Here is a 20,004-nt window from a genome sequence, read left to right on the forward strand (position 1 = left end):
GTCTCATTGAGAACGTTTAATGGATGAGGTAATGATAGCCTACAATGAAAGTCATTGTAGAGCTACATAATTGCAGTCAACGCCATGGAAACATAAAATCCAGTTTGCCTTGGTGCAGCAAAATATAAATGTAGTACACGTTGCACCATTTCAAAAAACACCAGGAGATATGCCTATACGTGGCTTATGTATTGTCTGTAATGTTTATTATTTTCATATTAGTTGGTAGATTATAATAATCACTATAAACAGGTAGTCTAGTCTCAGTTTTTCTATATTTATAGTATCCCCCAATTATGGCGAAAATTATGCTTTTATTTTTGTGATTCTAGAAAAATATTGGGGGTTGGGTTGGTGTCGGTGTGTGTGTGTGTTTGGGGGGGGTTACATGGAGGCGGAGAACCTTGTGCCAGCTCACCCATGTGTGTAATGTGAAAAGGGAGAGCCGGGGGTGAAATACTGAGGAGGGAGAGGAGGAGGAGGGGGGACAGTGTGCGTGGGGGGTGGGTACTCAGGAGGAAATGAATTTGAGGACACAGTGCGATCACAATGCCGTTTTGGATTTCACTTTCTATCACCAAGAAGAAGAAGAAGAAGAAGAAGAAGACGAAAAGCCTCACCGATGGGTATCGAACATGCGGGTCAAACACAAAGCAGATAAAGAGCTTTGATTGGTCATATCTGTATCGACAGAGAGAGACGAGGACCCTCCTGGGAGGTGGCACCCTGACCCTCTGATGACTCTTAAGGACGGGTTATAAACTGAGAAAATCACTTTCATTCTCCTGCAGACGGATAACCACACATCACAGAGACACCGTGCACGCTATAAAATAACAGTGTGATCAAACGTGTGAAATTATTTGCAAGGCCTGAAAGTAAACCCATATTGTCAGCTTAAGCCTCCAAATATTTTAAATCCATCACTTTACACAATAATATAGGGCAAAAGTTGCATTTGACATGAGGCCACAAATGAGCACGCTGAGACAAATGATGTCCATGTGAACGTGTTGGATTCATGATATGGTTATAATGAATCTGATTCTTATTGTAAACTGAGTGTAAAATATCTTTAAATGCATGACAAACGTGTTCTATTATTACATCATTATTATTAGTGTTGTTATTATTAGCCTATGGGTCGTGAAAAGGTCTGTGCTGTAACCTGCTGCCTGTGTCAGCGCTGCTCTTTTCATCCTGCAGCAGCCTCCATCAGACAGCGCGGATCAGAGCGGCTGCAACTCGCTGATAACAGCTCTGTCATTAACTCCTTCAGTCAGGGCTGCAGGAACCAGCAGCCATTTTCGTTCCCACCACTGAAAATCAGGACAAAAAGAAAACGCACGCAGTAGGAGCTATACACAGTGAGCAGTGTAGGCTATCTGTAATGTATGACTCAAGCTCTCTCGTTTAATCGAGCTGGAGATTTCACAGAGATGCAAAGGCCTGATAAAGCTCGGCCTGCTCTCCCTCATCTGCAGCTCAGTGAAACCATCGGGATGCATTCTTGTTTCATCCTGGATTTAGTTCGAGATGATCAAATAAATAAATCCAAACGAACAATGCATCAAACTATTTAGCTATATTTTCTTTGTCTGCGTTTAAGGATTAATTGTTTTTTAGTTTGTATCACATTTTAATCCAACAAAACATAATTCGACTTTAAAGAGGGTTTAATTATTATAATAAATAACGTTTAACATTAACAGAACAGACAAGTGTATCTGCGGTGTGTTATCCTCCTTTAAATCTTTTACATTTCCATTTCAGGCCTTTAAATTATAATCTGGGTTAAAATAATAGCAGACCTTCCTTCCTTGGTCAGCAGTTGGGGATGTGAGTTCTGTTATTCCTCTGAATCGCATGCTCATATCACTTTACAGCCTATTCAAGGAAACCAGTGCCAGAGCTTTTAATAGGCCATGTTATTATTTTATTATCCAGTGTAGAGCAAATAGTCTGGTCATACAAACAGTGACAGACCGGATTACTTACTGTATGTTAACTCGTGCCAGTGCTTTGTATCATGGTGCTGAACTCTTGATACTGCAGCCTGAGGAAACACTAAACATGGCGGACACAAAGTACTTGTGACAAGGCAATGTCAACAAACTGTTTACAGCACTTTAGATCTGGGTTAATAAATCACTGAGGCTACATTAATGGGAAGCAGCCAGACATATTGTTAGGATGTTTTGAAGGTGTTAACACAAAAAAATGTGAGGAATAAGAATAGGTTTACCATGGTTACTGAAATCTATTTGAACAAATATATAAAGCAGGGAATTGTACTGTAGCCTACAGGCTGTTAGAGATATGTTTTATTGAAAAAATAGCTGAAGCACTCGATTTCAAATGTATTTTTAAAATAAATGCTATCTTGGGTTAACACACACTTTTCATAAACATATTTATTATCAAAGATGCTTGAATTGACTCCAGACTTTTTAATGAAAATATCGCGTGACAAATGCATATTTATATAGAAACACCACCATGCCTCAGATTGTCACGTCATCACAGACAGTGAGTAAATGAGTGAATGGGTGAATGAATGAGCGTCCTGAATGAAGTCTGCACCCTGGAAACAAAGATGGAAGAATAATAGAAGATTACATTTTAAGTTTTAATTCATGAAAAAATTGACAACTTTGAAATGCTATAACAAAACAGGTGCCGTCCATGATTCTATGTCTTACCATCAGTTAGCAAAAACAAAAGCGCACGAAAATACATAATATTCTCCTCATCAACAAACGCAACACGGATTTTAAACCCGATCCATGTAATCCAAGAAACAATTTGGATTACTATGTTAATGCCCCACGTCCTCTTCTCGCTTAAAACAATAATTAATAATAAAAAAAGGAAATAAGATTTATTTTGAAAAAAGGAAATCCTAGTTTTGTATTTTATTCAATCTTGTCCAAAGAGTTTATGTTTTTGTAAAATTCCAGCCTCCTTTTATATGCGTAAAGTTATGCAGGATTTGAGGCCCCCGGAATGTCATTGGATGTCAGGATGAGGTATTATAGATTATGGGTTGGGGAAGGGATGGTGGGGGTACCGCAAGCACCTCCCCTAGAAATGCAGCAAATCTCTCCCGTTCTCTCCTGGTGGGGCACTGGGAGGGCTGGAGACGTGCTTTGCATTGGCAGGCTGATGAGGACACGTGTCTCCTCCCTGCCTCCCCCTCCGGGCTCCACCGTACCGCATTGGCATCAGTTGAAGCACCTGAAAACCGACAACCAACTCCTGGAAACGCTGCCTGCCACCTTATAACCCAAAAGAAAACGATATTACAGGCCCTACAGAAACCTGTGGCTCGCCTTTCTTCGTGCGTAAAGCTTTTGCGCACACCGCCTCAGAGACTGAATAGGTGCGCTTATCTTCGAGCATCAGAGCGCAGTGCCAAGATGCAGAAACGGAGCAGCGACGTCTGAAGGTGATATGAACCTGGGGATAATCAAGAGCAGCAGGAGTACTTTGAACAAGAAGTGGAGATAGCAACTGAAAACCGTCGGTGTCTTGAAACAAAACGTGCGCTTTATCCCTGTGGCTTAATCTAATGCAGAGAACCAAGAGCTGTCATCCAAAGTAGCCTCACATTTTTACTGACTGGAGGAGAAAACACTAATTAAGCTGCAGACGATCGCGACTTACGAAAGGAGCTAAACATGGCAACGTTAATCAGAAGCAAGCTTTCTAATAAACTGTCAAATGCAGCCACCACCGTCTCCAACAAATCCCAGGCGAAGGTGAGCGGGATGTTCGCCAGGATGGGCTTCCAGGCCACCACCGATGAGGAGGGTCTGGGCTTCGCCGCCTGCGATGACCTGGACTACGACCACCGGCAAGGCATGCAGATGGACATTTTGACAACCGATGAGGTGGCAGGAGAGGGGAGCGGGGACGGAGGCGGGCTGGATGGGGACAGCCACTACCAGAGAGACGGCACCGGGCCAGCGCGCTCAGCCTCAAAAGACGGAGACCCGGCGAACGAGCTGAATGAAGAAAAACCAAAAATCACCACGTGGGAGGCGGGCTGGAACGTCACGAATGCAATCCAGGTAAAGATGCACTTCACGGATTATAAACGGGCGGTTGTGATAGGCTGAGTCGCCTTCAAAGCAGCTGTGAAATTGTATAAACTCACACCTGCAACTGCATAAAAGGTTGATTAAATATTCATGTTCAAAGTTGGATCCCTTTGAAGCAACATCATAACGTTTTTTGTTTTTTTTAACACTGTATTACCTAAATTATGTTTAGTGTAAGAATTTGAACTCCCCATTTATTATGTTCTCATATATTAATGCTGGAGCAATGCAGATATTTTGGAGCAGCTCATGCGTTGTAATGCGCTGAAAAAAGGGAGATAGATGATGCCCTGTGCCCCCCCTCCTCCTCCTCCTCCTCAACACACACATTCTTTGTCTGTATAGTGATGTCCAGTGTCACCGATGCACGCCCCTGATAACGACGTACTCCGCATGGTTATGAATAAATTAATATATAAAGAAAATCACAATCGTTTTGGAGACTGTGACCGTAGGCTATAATAACTTTAGAAAATAATAACTAAGGCCTCTTTTTTTATCGTTTTCGAACATTTAAGGGCTACTTAGATTGACCACAATTATTTGCAAATAAGCCTAACATAAAGATTGAGAGGGTTTCGATTTATATAGGCCTAGATACAAGGGCACTTTATTACGCAACATAGAATAATAGTTTGTGTCACATTTATTCCAATAAGTAGCAGAAAATATATATTTTGCGGAGATTACTTGCTCTAACATCATTCAAAGTGCGAGGATTTACTCGAGAGAGTGGAGTCTGCTGCGTGTGGAGGCTATGCGACAAAAATCCCTAGACGCAATCGCTTTCAAGCCTTATCACGGCTGTGGTCACGGCGGTCACCGTGACGTCAGAGTGTGTCTCCTTCAGCTCGTGGTGATGTGACGTCAGAGGCGGGCGGATTGTGCTCTAAGCAAAGTGGAAAACCCACAACATGAAACCGAGACTGACATCAACTGAAGTCACAGGCAGACCAGAGACAAGGCCGCACATTATAATAAGAAAATAATAAGATGTGTTTAGCCTAATTTGTATACAAAATAATGTGTTCATAAGTATTAATAATCTGTTAGGCCTATTTAAATCCTAAAAGTGTAACCCATTTACAATTACCGTCTGTTTTTTTCCTATTTGCAGGGGATGTTCGTTCTTGGGTTGCCCTACGCCATCCTGCACGGAGGATACCTCGGACTCTTTCTCATTATTTTCGCCGCCGTGGTGTGCTGTTACACGGGGAAAATCCTCATTGCCTGCCTGTACGAAGAGGACGAAGACGGGCGGCTGGTCCGTGTGAGGGAATCCTATGTGGACATTGCCAACGCCTGCTGCGCGCCCAGATTCCCGACTTTAGGTGGCCATATCGTGAATGTAGCCCAAATCATAGAGCTGGTGATGACTTGCATCCTGTATGTTGTTGTCAGTGGCAATCTCATGTACAACAGCTTCCCCACCATGCCCATTTCCCAGAAGTCCTGGGCCATCCTCGCCACCGTCGCCCTGCTCCCCTGCGCCTTCCTCAAGAGCCTGAAAGCCGTCTCCAAGTTCAGCTTGCTATGCACCATGGCCCACTTCGTCATCAACGTCCTGGTGATAGCCTACTGCCTCTCCAGAGCCAGGGACTGGGCCTGGGACAAGGTCAAGTTTTACATCGATGTCAAGAAGTTCCCCATCTCCATCGGGATTATCGTGTTCAGCTACACCTCGCAGATCTTCCTGCCATCCATGGAGGGGAGCATGTCGAAACCCAGCGACTTCCACTGCATGATGAACTGGACTCACATCGCTGCCTGTATCCTCAAGGGCCTGTTCGCCCTGGTGGCCTACTTGACCTGGGCTGATGCAACCAAGGAGGTCATCACAGACAACCTGCCCTCCACCATCAGAGCCGTCGTCAACATCTTTCTAGTGGCCAAAGCTTTGCTGTCGTATCCGCTGCCGTTTTTCGCTGCTGTCGAGGTTTTAGAGAAATCCTTTTTCCAGGACGGAGGACGTGCGACCTTTCCGGATTGCTACGGAGGCGATGGACGCATAAAACCCTGGGGACTCGCTCTCAGATGTACCCTTGTCGTGTTCACCTTGCTCATGGCGGTTTTTGTGCCACACTTCGCCCTCCTCATGGGCCTCACTGGCAGCCTGACAGGTGCAGGCCTGTGCTTTCTGCTCCCCAGCCTCTTCCACCTCAGGCTTCTATGGAGAAAGCTGCTATGGCACCAGGTTTTCTTTGATGTCGCCATCTTTGTAATAGGAGGTATATGCAGCATATCTGGTTTCATCCACTCAATGGAAGGGCTCATAGAGGCTTTCAAATATAACATAGAGGAGTAGACGCGAGCTATTGCTGGAACTAGATGTTAACTGCAAATCCCCGTTTAGTGAAAACAATTAAAAACACACGAGCCCCTCTGCTTAATTCATGCGTAAAAGCGCGCACAATACACTCGGACATTTTCATACAGTCTTGCATCAATTCAGAAAAAACGCGCGCTTACACACAGAAGTAGAGCCTGTGCAGTGAGGGAAACCAATGCATCCACAACACACTATATGGACAGTACATGTTGTATAAATATGCGTACAGACGTACATATACATATTTTCCAGTGGAGTGAACGTTTACAATATTGAAGTTAAACACAATTGCAAAAAGGGCAGTATGTCTTCATGACTTCACTTCATGTAACGCTACAGTTTGTGATGGATGGACTTTCGACAGCATAATGTGATTTAAGATAAGTTCATTTAAAAGAATATAAAAGAAAAAACACTGAGAAATACCACTTACTTCTTTAGGTGATTTGCATTATGATTATGGGCAGTGAATGTGGTGTTAAATCCAGAAAGGCCTGTGGACACAGAAATAACACAATGGCAATAACCAGCAACCGATGATTGCTTTTAGAGATAACAGAAGTTTCGTTAGAAATGAGGACATTGGACCTTCCCCGAGCAGTTTAAAATACTGGAAATGCACAATATCAAAGTACACAGCAGCTATATGAACTATGCATTGAATGTATTATATTTCAGACACACAAAAGCTTAATGAAACTGGGAAGTGTAAATTAAACAATCTCCAAATTGGTTTCTCCTGCCTGAAAGTGTAAATGCTTTGATATTTTTTTCTCCAATATTTGAAATGTTCTTTGATGAGCTTTTAAAATCGGCAATAACAAAATTCACCTGACCTGTAATACACACCCATAGCCCTGAACCAAATTATATAGATGGGGACCCCGAAATTCTGCACACTCAATTTACCATAATGCTTTTTTCCATTACATTTGAAAACTCATGGCCTGTTCTAAAGTTAATTTGATAGACTCTCGTCTCAAAAATTCGGTGTCTGAATCTGAAAAAAATAGATAATTAAAAGGAAAATGTGCATACAGACATTTTTCATTCTGTGCAATCCAATGGGTCCTGTGGAAATGTTATAAAACCGTGTGTGTAGTGTGTTATTGTGGTTTCAAAAAGATGGAATGTATATCTCAAAGTCGTTATCATATATCGTGAAATTAATATTAAAGAATAAACAAATAAGTGAAATTATATTGTAAAAATGTGTGTGGTTTTATGTAAAACGAAAAACGTTCAGAACATGTATTTTTTTTTTCTCTATAATAAAAGACAGAAAATGATGGAGAAAATAGTCGCATTCATATTTGTCCAAAAGAAATCTAAATTAATGTCTATTGACAGCGTAAAGGCTGCACAGGCCTGGTGGCTTGGAGACAATAATTACCTGTGTTTGAGAGAGAGGGGGGGGGGGGGGTGTAGATACAGGCCTACTCGAGCTTTTACAAATACTATCACATTTATTCTAGATATTTTCTACATGTTCAAGCTTTGTCTATAGAAGTTAAGAACAAATGGGCCTTGCCAAAATCATCTCGACACATTTCCTGCTGCAGGCATGAATCCGGCCTTATGGTGGACCTGTTCATCCACCGTGTTGATTTTCTGCGCAAAACATCTGGATAGAGCGATTATTCACTGAATGGGCTAATCCCCAGCTGTGGAAACAAAAAGCTACCTGGTGCATACGAATGCTCGGATGAAGCCCACCCTAACTATAGGAGCTTGAAAAGGGCCAGTTCACATGAAACTGCAGGGACAAAAAAGTGATGTTTCTCATGTGATCACCGGATTAACGGATGAAAAGCACAAGCAGATGCCCCTTAAACATCATTTGAATAAAGCCCAAACATTTGTTCAATATTTAAAAAAAACTCCAATATGGAGAATTCAGTTTTTCTATCAACTAGTCATAAAAACACACAAAGAGCAAAATCACGACTTTAATGAGACTGCTGAAATGACTATCAAGTAATTGGATGAATTTGCCTCTAAAATCCTCTCTCGGTTTCTCTACACATCATGCCTGGAGAGCCCCCTAGTGGACAGGAGAGATTATGCTTCAAAACTGAATAATTGCAGCAGTGGGCTTCTCAGCATTAAAATGATAAATCACAAGGATTTTTGGTTTGCATAACTGGCCTTCAAGGCACGGTATCTCTCCCCTATTATACCCTTTTTCAACAATATATAATAAGTCTCATATATACAATATATGTCTCTGAAGAGGATCGAAATCCCAGATCGTGCGTAAACCCCTCGGTTTCAGCCCTGTTTCTAAAGTGCTGATTCTGTATCTGTAGCTGTAATGCAAACGAACTGTCACCCCCCACGCAATGTTTAGTTTAGGGGACCTATCATGCAAAATGCACTTTTGTACGTCTTTTATACATGAATATGTGTCCCCGGTGTTCCAGGGAACTCACCAAGTGTCAGAAAACACAACCCTCTCTATTTTCCTCCATAACCAAATCTCTAAAAAAGGGGCTGCAAACGGATCTGATAAAAACTGATCCAGATTTGAACACTGTCCTGACGTCAGGACAGTGGCGCTACGGATATTGGGCCAACTCCACCAATCAGGAGGAGACAGCCACGGCCGTTCGAAAGCTCTGGAGACGCTGTAGTACATATGCCAGGCCAGTAGATGGTGCTGTTCTCACTGAATCTGCCCAGAGCTAGAAATTGTCAAATTGAGCAAAATGAGGCATGGCTGAAATGCATAATCTGTTTGGTATTTATAAAAAAAAAAAAAAAGTATAAATATGCCTTATTTATGGTATGGTCCTACACTATATTATTCAAATATAGCATGATAGGTCCACTTTAAAAAAAAAAAGCACAGTGGTGGTCTAGGAGATTCAGGTGATAAGGGTGTTACCTTGGTTGGTGATTGGCTAATGGTTGTACGGTCGAAAAAAAAACATGACATGATGAAGTGGCCAAAATCTGATCAGCTCATTTACAGACAGGTTTTTATATAAATGGATCAGGACGAAAAAAAGAGGGGATCTTTTTTCCTGAAATTTTCCGAAACTCTTTTAACAAAGGGGACACATTTATGTATAGAAGACATGAAAAAGTAGATTTTGCACAATAGGTGACATTTAAGTAACTGCCTCTAGTTAACATCCCAGTCGAGTCATCTATAAAAAGGACCCCAACTGTAATCTACATTGTAGTTTGCACATTTATTTGTAATTCAAGTTTATTGAGTTTTTGTAATCCATCAGTAAAAAAAACATGATACAAGGCTAAATACTTTCTTTATATATCTTAACATTTTATTGTAGAAGAAATAATGTGTGAAACCAATTAATTAAAGGTGGGGTAGGTAAGTTTGAGAACCGGCTCGAGATACACTTGTTATATTCGATGGAATGCTCTTAACATCCTGATAGCAATGAATATCTTAAGTGCTTTGACAAAAAATCCATAAAACTATTTCATCTGTGGAAGCCGTAGTACTGTAAGCACGACCAATCATCTGAGCCGGCCCGGCTAAAATAACTGGATGGCCTACCTGCCTGTCAGCCTTCCATCTGTGCACAAACTTATCTCGTGCCCTCATTGGTCATGTGCGCGTTCGTGTGTGTTGGAGGAGAGGCTCTGTAAGGAAATGGCAGATGTGTTCCGGCTGTGTATTTTCAAATTCTAGCCCACTCGAGCTGGTTTCTACCCCACCTTTAACTATGGATGTAATACTGACTGTTATCTGTAACGAGCTCCCAAGAGAACTCTAGTGGTATGCTGGCGCCCTCTGCTGGCCGCTTAATAAAAAGGTGGCGGGGTGTAGACAGAATGTCGCTCATTGGATATCAGTGCAAGTCTAGTTTTCCCAGTAGTAAAGAAAATTAACTGAGAGCTTGAAATTCATTTAAGACAAAACAAAAATAATTTTCACTAACAGCCATAAATGCTTAATTCCAAAGTGACATATTCCACTAAGTTATAAGTCCATAAGTTATCTTTATTTCAAGTAACGGCATTTTAGAAAAGCTTAACATTTTCATAATTACACAAATAAAAGTGAAATATTTACAGGCATAGAATTGCATTCGAGACAAGGAAAGGAAGATAAAAGAGATAAGGAAGTGACTGCAGACAAAGACATCTAAATGAAGTGATATTAAAGTCAATAGGGCAGATTCTGATAAATCAGCTGCACACTGGTGTTTATGTTTCACACCTTTGTTCAGCCTGTGTTCTGCTCTGCTGCGCCCCCACATACAAACCTCAGGTTTTTGGTGGAGGGACACAATGAGACTCAGAGGCCGGGCTCCTCTTGGCTGAGGGTTGTGGGTTTCTTGGTGGCGGTCTCCACCACCCAGGGGTGGGACAGGACTCCCTGGATGGGCAGTCTGTGCATGGGGTTGTGTTTCAGCAGCCGGGCTATCAGGTCTTTGGCTCCGGCACTGATGTCAGACTGTGCGGGGTAAGTGTACTCAACCTGGGTGACAAAGACAGAAATATTGGTACAAAGATTAAACATCGGGCTTGTACAGCATTTTAAGAGGATAATCAAGCACTTTCAAGGTACCTTAACCACACAAAAAAAGAAAAAACTAAACTTTATCACCACATTTGAATAGTTTCTATAAATGCAAGTACAAAATATAACGTTTACTGAATTCCTTTAAAGTCACAGAAATCAAGGTTTTTCTGCCACGTTGCATTATCAGCTGTTTATATAATGTATTCAGTTTTGAATAATTATTATTTAATGCTTAACTTGCTCTGGGTCACGTAGTTTGAGATGCCAGGAGAAAACAAATAATATGACGAGGAGTATTAGTTTTAAAATGGTTGGTTTACAAGAGTGATCGTGTAGACGAAACTTCTTATATGTTGAAAATAAAGCAATTTTCAAGGAGTATAGTTTTTTAGCTTTATATCCCTTACCCTTGAAATCTTGCGGTAGGTCTCTTCGTGACTTTTTGTCTCGAAGGGGGGCTTTCCAATCAGGAACTCGTAGCAAAGGACGCCCAGACTCCACAGGTCAACCTTTTCGTCATGAGTTTTCCCCTCAATCATCTCAGGAGGCAAGTAGTCCAGTGTTCCACACAGCGTAGATCTCCTGAAATAACAAAGTGAAATGCATGAAGTTAGTGTGTAAGCTCACAGTTTTTGTGGAAAGGTGTACCTGAGCATAGATACTGAAGCAAAACAAGTGAATTGCAAATGCAGGGTATATGCAGGAATCCTGAAGTCAAATTCAATACCTTTTAAGACCTTTTTTTAAGACCTTTCCATACATTTTAAGACCTCATCGCCACTTTGAGTTTTAACCGGTTACATTGGCGACACACTTTACTATATACAGTATCGATTGTCCTTCCTCCTTATCTTCCAACCATTTGGACGCAAACTTGCATTTCCCCATAACGATGTTGTTTAACAACCGGCGTAAACGGACCTTCGTGCGCTATCAAGCAGTGAGCGTGCGATGTCCTGTTCAGATGACGTCAAATCCAACGGGATGCCATAAATAAACTACACAGAATCACTCTACACACCTACGCAATGATTACATTCAGGCAGACTGTAGAATACAACCTCTTTGGACAATTTATATACTTATTGAAAACAAGCTACAAAATGTAATACCTTGGAAAATGCCGTTTAATACTTTTTAATAGCCTTAATTTTCGCTAAATTGATTTATCAACTTTTAATACTTTTTAAGACCCCGCGGACACCCTGAAATGTAGCAGAGCAATACACTTCGAGTTAACAGAGATCCAATTATACTTAACCTGAGAAGCCCCATTCCCCCGCGGGCGGGGGAAAAAAACGCATCACTGCAAGAAACAGCGTCTGAGGGCTTCTTAATATTTAAAAACGTATGAATGCGTCATACCCAACTAACGGGAAGAAACTCAGCTACCTGACGATACGAACCATTTTTACCGAAACAAAAAGTCTCGCAAGAAGCGTCTAAATGAGCCCCGAGCGAAAAAATGCTATCGCACTCAGCACAGAACTCACAGCTTAAATACCCTTATTACTTATCGTATCTGCAAAAAACAAAAAACAGACATCACAACACGTAGCTTCACGGAGGAAGCTTCTTACCTTAATAATACATTTTATTTTTAGGCGCCTTTCATGACACCGTACAATTTGTTAAAAACAGAAAACGCTAATAGGCAACAGAACATGATAAAAACACAAACAGGAAATCATGGAGACAATCAAGTGGACACAAATGAAACGTATAATTAGGAGCACTACAGTGAGTAGGCAGATTTGAACAGGTGGGTTTTTAATTGGGATTTGAATATGGTGATTGTGTCTGACTGTCGGATGTGCGGGGGGAGGGAGTTCCAGAGTCTGGGAGCAGTGCAGCTAAAAGCCCGAGCACCCATGGTGACGAGGCGTGAGGTGGGGACGGTTAGCAGACCAGCAGAGGGGGAGCGGAGGGAACGAACTCCTGAAGGTCAGCCAGATGGGGGGGGGGGGGGGGGGGGGCAGGTTATGTAGGGCATTGTAAGTGAGCAGTAGGTTTTTTAAGTTGATACGGGATTGAACAGGGAGCCAGTGGAGTTGGATGAGGGTGATGTGTTCTGAGGCTTTGGTGCCGGTAATGATCCGTGCTGCAGAGTTGATGATGGTGGGTATGCCTGAGAGGATGGCGTTACAGTAGTCGATGTGGGACGTGACAAATGCAGGGTTTCCCACACATAGACTATACTTGGGCGCAGTGTTAATTTTGGCAGCTGTTTTTTATTTAGTCTTAAGACGAAAATGGTTATTAGTTTTAGTCACATTTTAGTCATTTCTATCCTTCATAGTTTTAGTCTAGTTTTAGTCGACGAAAACTCAAAACGTTTTAGTCTACTTTTAGTCGATGAAAAATTACATTTTAGTCAACTTTTAGTCAAAATGTTTTCTCTCTTTAAACCAATTCAGTTAGGCAAATACAGGTATCTGAAATTGTAATCAAGGTGACAGCATCAAGTGTTGAAATTCGTAAAGCAACATTTCACTCTCTTAACACTTTACTTGTGTAATATCTAGGGATGGGTATCGTTAAGGTTTTCTACGGTACTACTAGTCTTATCAATACTGCTTATCGATCCGGTACTTTAACGGTATTCTTGTATTTACTTTTTGTTATTTTTTAAAGGAAAAAACTAACAAATTGTTAACCAAATTAATTGCTTTATTTAAATGTGAAATAAATGAAATATATATAATTATGTTAAAATATTGTACTGTACTTGAGTAAAATGTTGAGGTACTTGTACTTTACTGGAGTATTTAAATGTTTTGCTACTGTGTACTTCTACTCCACTACAGTTCATAGTTAAATGGTGTACTTCTACTCCACTACATGTATTTAATACCTTCATTTACTTTACAGATTTGGATGAATGATGTGAAATATAATCAAGTGTTAACTCAGACTTTAGTAAATTCACAAGCTACCCTGCAGTATACAAAGTCCTTCAAACTAGCTGCACCTTTACCAGCTTTGAGAACACTTTCATGATCAATCATTATAAAACATATCATATTATTCTGAAATGGACCAATCTGCACAATGACTACTTTTACTGTCGCTACTTTAAATATATTTTGATGAGAATACTTTGACTTGAGGAACTCTTCCTACACTATGGTATTTTTTTTACTTAGCTACAAGATCTGAGTACTTCTCCCACCTCTGCACACCTGATGTGATAACGTTACTCGTAATTGGGGCAACAGAGCTACGAGTTAAGGAAGTCGAAAATTGTGCATTTCTCCGACTGAATATGACGCCTTTTGGCCGGCTGTTTGGACAGACTACTCTACTCGTGTCAACGCGCTAACGCGAAAACATGGCAAACGAGCTTTGTCCACATCGAGTCTTGTAGAGTGTCTCTATACTTCTGAACGCTCCGTCCCCGGCAGATCTCTGCCGCTGCAGCGTGTCTGTTAGGCCCCGCCCCCCGCACACAGAGAGAGAGGGAGATCGCTCTTCTGGAGTGAAGAGAGCGGAAATAATGATATTGCAAGTTAGAAATGTAAGATGCATTTTGACAGACAAGACGGACACTTGGGGGGAAATACCCTGCATTTTGAATGTCCGATAGTCCACCATTAACACCTTAGTCCGGTCTCATCTCGTCAACGAAAACTAAATATGCATTTCGTCAAATTTTCGTTATCAAGAATCTATTTTTAGCTCGTCATCGTCTCGTCTTAGTCATGTAAAAAAGGTCGTTGACGAACATTTTTCGTCATAGTTTTCGTTGACGAAATTAACACTGCTTGGGCGGGCTGCCCAGGTATATTAACGGCCGCCCAAGTATATTTCGCGACCCATTTAGGTTTCTTTTTTTCCGTCCGTGACCACGACGCCATCTGCGATCGATTAACTTGTGGACAATGATCCCTCGCTCTACGCCTCCTGTACCCAGTCCCGGACTGGCCATCGGGAGAATGGCCTGGCCTGTTAAGTGGCCTGCCTCACACAGGGTGACTGGCTGTCTACATGATGTGGCCTGCCGACATGGCCACTGTCATACAGATCATAAATCAAAGCCCTTGATTGGTCTCTGTGTGTCATTCAAGCTCGGGATAACCTCAGCTCAGGTGAGGTAAAGGACTCTGAGTGTTTAGATAGTTAATTTATGGCGCGTTTCCACTACAGCGTGGAGCCCCGTTTAAGAGAGCTGTGACGTCAGCGGCCCGTCTTTGGTTGCGTTTCCACTTGGCCTAGTACCGGCTAGCGGGTCCTAATTCACAGTTTTTCTGGCCCCATAATATCGTGGTTGTAGGGCCAGGAACAACCAGGCTGAGTCGGGCTGAGTATGCTAAACTAGAGAGAATCGCTGGCAAGGGGGCTACAACTACAACAAAATGAACATATTAGACCGTGATTCAATTGTAATACACGTTTCAAAATGATGCCGAAGTAACAACATACTGATACCGGTTAGTAAAAACCATGAATTAATGCTTTGACAAGTCTGCAGACAGACGGCAGGCGAAAAACCTTTTAAAAATGCGTGTTTTCTAAATGGAGATTGGCTAAGCTAACGCAGTATATGCTCCGACCGTCCACACTCACAACAACGGCCTATACAGACATAAATAAAGCAGCGACTGTATTCGCCATGACACAGGCAGTCTGTGGTTTGTACTTGTTTAACTTTTGTCTAGTTTCTGAACAGATATGAGGAGCTGTGAGCTCTGAGTGCTAACAGCTAAGTTGTTTTTCTGGGGTTCTCATTGAAGATGACGTCACGGCTCCGCCTACACTGCGTTACTATAGGTACTACCCCAGTTCCTAAACTGTAATGGAAATGCGCCATAAAGTGAGCCAGTCCTAACGAGGCCTAGCCATACCGAGCGAGGCCGTGTAGTGGAAATGCGCCATTAGTCTAAGTTCTCAGTGGGTCTCAAACGGTTTGGTCACCATTTATGTAAACACATATTTCCATTTGAGGGGGTAGTGATTAGTAAAAATACGCATGAATAAAAAAAAAGTTAACTAGGTGAAAAAAGGTAAGATTGTTAAACTTGTTGAGAGCTAAAACTAGTCTTTGCTGCTGCCTCAAAGAGGAGAGAGACAGGAGAGGCTGATTCAGGAGCACAGACACACTCACAACTATAAATGAACCATAAACAAACAAGTTTCAGTGTTTTTTTCATATTGGAAATGGGATGTTATTGGTTATGGCCATGATTTTATGATTATTGAAATGTATACAGTTCTGTTTCATATAGGTGTTCCCATAGATCTAGTCTCTTTATTTTCCCCTCAAAATGCACCAGATTGATGCATTTAACTCCAAAATAAAAAAAAATAATCTTACCGGGGGGGCATGCCCCCGGACCCCCCTAGAGGATTTGAGGTCCACCCCCACTTAAAATCACATTGATAGGTTCCTAAATAAATTTACCATTTTTTTTTTTAAAATAGTAACCCATGTCCATATGTTTATTTGTGGGTAGTACCTGCCGGAGTCCTGCATCGGGTCGGGTACCCGCAAAAAAAGTGATTTGCGGGTGGTATTTTTTCAAACGCTTTTTTCCGGGTTCGGTTCTGGGTAAAACAAAGATGATGCGGGTCGGGTCGCGGGTGTTGCATAATAAATATATTAAAATAATAATAATTTAGTTTAACGTTTAAATCCTCAGACCTCTCCCCCGTGGGACCGCGCATAATCATAACCTCTGCAGCGCATCAATCTGCTGCCGAGCGCGCCACATTCGAAATGGCTGAGGTGAAGCTCTCTAGCGGAGAATACAGCATTTCCAATAACACTTCCTCAAGGCTTGGGGCTTAACAGGTTAAATCAAAAAATTATTATTTGTACAAAAGCATATGCACATACCTGGAGGAGGGTGTGTGAACCGACCAGCCAAAATCTGCGATCTTCAGCTCCCCGTTGGCCCCCAGCAACAGGTTCTCTGGTTTGATGTCCCGGTGGATCACCTTCTTGGAGTGGCAATAGTTGAGGGCATCAGCCAGCTCCATGATGTACTACAACAGCACATTAAGAATGGTTAATACAACATGCAATACAATGTCAGCATCCTCCTAAAAATGTTCAATAGAAAATAAACATCAAAACATTTTTTAAATGAGTATACACCTTATATGGACTTTAATCCTATACTAGCACTCATTTCACAAAAGTTCCAAAGTTGGCACTTACTGTGGCACTTTTGTCCTCAGGAAAGTGTCCACAGCGCTGCAGCTCACTGTACAATTCACCCTTGGGTGCAAACTCCAGGATGAGATATACACGAGTCGAGTCATGGAAGTAACCGTAGAGGCGCAGAATATTGGGGTGCCTGCAGGAGGGCGAGATGGAGGAGTATTTAGAGAAATGTTGTTGAAGGACCCAAACAATATTTAAAAGAGAAAAAGACAGAACTAAATTAATCAAATGTCCCAGCGGCTGCTTTCAAGAGAAGGTCCACATAAGGATTTTAACAGCCTGGTTATCAAAATGCAATCATTCCCTGCACTTACATTTTAAACAGAGACCAGATGAGAGTCAGGATGGCAAATGAAGCAGTGTTCACACGCTTGCTACAAACACATGCCATACAGGTTTAACATTGTCATTTGACCAATTCAAAAGAGAGAAATGGCACGCAGCAGGGTGCACCAACTATAGAAATAGAATGATTTAGTCCACTATAGCAGCCTGTCTTTAACTGTATGCGTACAGTTAAAGACATATGTGCATTATTCTCCAAACTGCTCATTATAGTTTGGCCAGTGATCTTCTCTCTTAATAAGCAAGTTTATCTTGTCGCGATTCAGACATCTTTGAAATTAAATAATTTGTACCACCACTTTGTGTAACAGACAGGATTCATACTTGGCATCATATCACATCATTTGAATGACACATTACCTGAGGTGAGACTGGATCTCCACCTCCCTCCTTAGCTGGTGCTCAACCCCCGCCTTCTCAAGCTGCTTCTTGAAGAGCACCTTCAGGGCCAAGATGAACTTACTCTGTCGCTCTCTGGCTAGGTAGACATTGCCGAATTTACCCTTTCCTAAGGGACGGCCAATGTCAAAGTTCTCCAGGCTCCATCGGTGGCTGCAAGTAGAAATGTGCAGAGTTACAGACAACACGCAAAAACTTTATGCATAAAATAAGTAATACGAGTATCATTTCACATACCTATTTGTTGATGAGGCTTTTGCAGAATCAATCTTGGGAGGTTTGGCTGAGAAAAAGACACAAAGAACACATTTTAGCATACAGAAAAACAGGATACATTATTGATTAGATTGTCCAATTTTATATTTGGCTTACTCTGCAGCTTCTCCAGCTTTGCCAGTTCCGATGGGGGTTTGGCTGGCTCTGGATTCACCTTGGGCACGATTGCCTTTGGTTGGATTTGCTGAGACACACGTTTGGGCTGCATTGCCCGACTTCTACTCTGAGTAGTAGGGTTCCCATTCTGATCAGCGGGGTTTGCAGATTTGACAGCAACCGAGACATGAGATGCAGATTTCTGGTGGCTCATAGGACGCTGAATGCGCTGAGGTCCATTTGACAAGCCTAGAACTCGCTGATGTGGAGGTGGTGCAACTACAGCCGACTGAGACTGCTGTGACACGGGAATCCGCTTTGGACCATCCATGCTTGTCTGAAATCAGAGGAAATCACCAAACACTGAATAAACTGGCTTTTAAAAAGGATAGAGGAATGAAAGCTCCATCTTCTCTACATGGGTTTGCACACAAATGAGTTCTACATTTGACAACTACATGCGCTAATTCTGTTATAGCTGTAGTATTGACTCTGATTTTCACAACAAATTGAAGTTGAATTCATCACACATTCACATGGAAATCCGTGAGTGTATTTTTTTTTATAGTCATGGTAAAATCGTACCTTCACTTCTGGCCTTTGGAGTTTCATGTCCTTTGTCATCTTGAGTCTGGCAGAAGAGTCCATATTCTAAGAATAGGTAAAAGGGAGGTTATTTTTTACATTGTTCATCAAACAAGCCAGATAGTAAGTAGAGCTTCAAACCCAAAAAAAAGCCTTTTATTTTCTTTGGCTACATTCACTTACGTTAAAATTAGTATTGGTGTCATTTCTTCAAGGTAATGTATTATCTGTTACTTATTATTTGAATACATATAAAACATGTTATTTTTTGTAAAAACTACACACTGCCGGTTACGGACAAAAAAGAAGATGCAACGTTAGCATTCTTCGCTTGTTGGCTAATGTTACCTAACCGTGTGAACGTTGAGTTCTGAGCTACTGTTAGCTTGTCGGCAACCATAGCATCAACAACATACATCACTTTCGACACTTATCATAGATAACATTACTTACCCGATTATGTTATTGCACAATGCCCGAAATGACCGATAATTTATCCAGAATCCAAACTAAGAGTAAGCTAGCTCTCAAGCAGGTAGTTTTAACGTCAACCTCGCTAGCTAGCAGCTACGTCGGCCAGTTGACGAGAGCTCAAGGTTTGTATCTACATAAATATACCGCGAGATGGACAGTATACTAATCCTGTTAAAAGCCAGCTCGATGTTGTGAGGTGGTAAAAGCAGATAAAAAGGAATCAAACTAGAACAAAATCTTGCCAATATAATTTCCAATGTGGCCGCTGGCAAACACTTCCCTCAAACGCTACTAGTTTGATTTCAAACGTCCCTCGGTTCACAACCTTTAAATACATCCCGGCCTCCGATTGGCTGAGAGAATGCTCTGTGCTCGTTTTTCATTGGCTGGCGAGAAGGGTAGCGTGACGTCAGAGGGAAAATCCTCCTGAACAGCAGAGGGCAGCAGCAGCCGAGTGTTTAGATCCAGTTTTTACGGTAAAGGATGTATCCTGGTTTCATTGATCTGGCCTCATTGCTGTGATGTGTGGTTTACGTGGATTTAATAGTAGCCTACCGCATAGTTTAGCAAAGTGATTGATCTCCCAGCTAGCGCTGTCTGTGTAGTATTTTGTAACGTAACGCCCCAAACAGCGCCCGTCTGTTAAACGCTATCGATTCAAACGGCAGCGTTTTATTAATATTAAAGAGTTTGTCCTTGTCGGCTTCTTCACTAATGTCTTCATCTCCTC

At 41.8% G+C, this 20,004-nt stretch overlaps 2 protein-coding genes across 2 annotated transcripts; one reads left to right on the forward strand and one right to left on the reverse strand.

Annotated features, from left to right (window-relative positions):
• The first annotated feature begins 3,143 nt into the window (after nucleotides 1–3,143).
• On the forward strand, nucleotides 3,144–7,725 carry slc32a1 (solute carrier family 32 member 1). The gene is made up of 2 exons (XM_034138603.1): nucleotides 3,144–4,073; nucleotides 5,221–7,725. Exons 1-2 carry the CDS (start codon nucleotides 3,681–3,683, stop codon nucleotides 6,406–6,408), a joined length of 1,581 nt encoding a protein of 526 aa, XP_033994494.1. The 5' UTR covers nucleotides 3,144–3,680; the 3' UTR covers nucleotides 6,409–7,725.
• A 2,572-nt stretch (nucleotides 7,726–10,297) lies between these two features.
• On the reverse strand, nucleotides 10,298–19,575 carry aurka (aurora kinase A). The gene is made up of 9 exons (XM_034138821.1): nucleotides 19,254–19,575; nucleotides 18,801–18,866; nucleotides 18,216–18,552; nucleotides 18,081–18,126; nucleotides 17,805–17,996; nucleotides 17,094–17,232; nucleotides 16,770–16,918; nucleotides 11,341–11,515; nucleotides 10,298–10,888 (listed from the first exon to the last, which is right to left on the reverse strand). Exons 2-9 carry the CDS (start codon nucleotides 18,861–18,863, stop codon nucleotides 10,706–10,708), a joined length of 1,284 nt encoding a protein of 427 aa, XP_033994712.1. The 5' UTR covers nucleotides 18,864–18,866; nucleotides 19,254–19,575; the 3' UTR covers nucleotides 10,298–10,705.
• Nucleotides 19,576–20,004: the final 429 nt, after the last annotated feature.

Source organism: Trematomus bernacchii, unplaced genomic scaffold (genome assembly GCF_902827165.1).
Source record: "Trematomus bernacchii unplaced genomic scaffold, fTreBer1.1, whole genome shotgun sequence".
Lineage (NCBI taxonomy): Eukaryota > Metazoa > Chordata > Actinopteri > Perciformes > Nototheniidae > Trematomus > Trematomus bernacchii.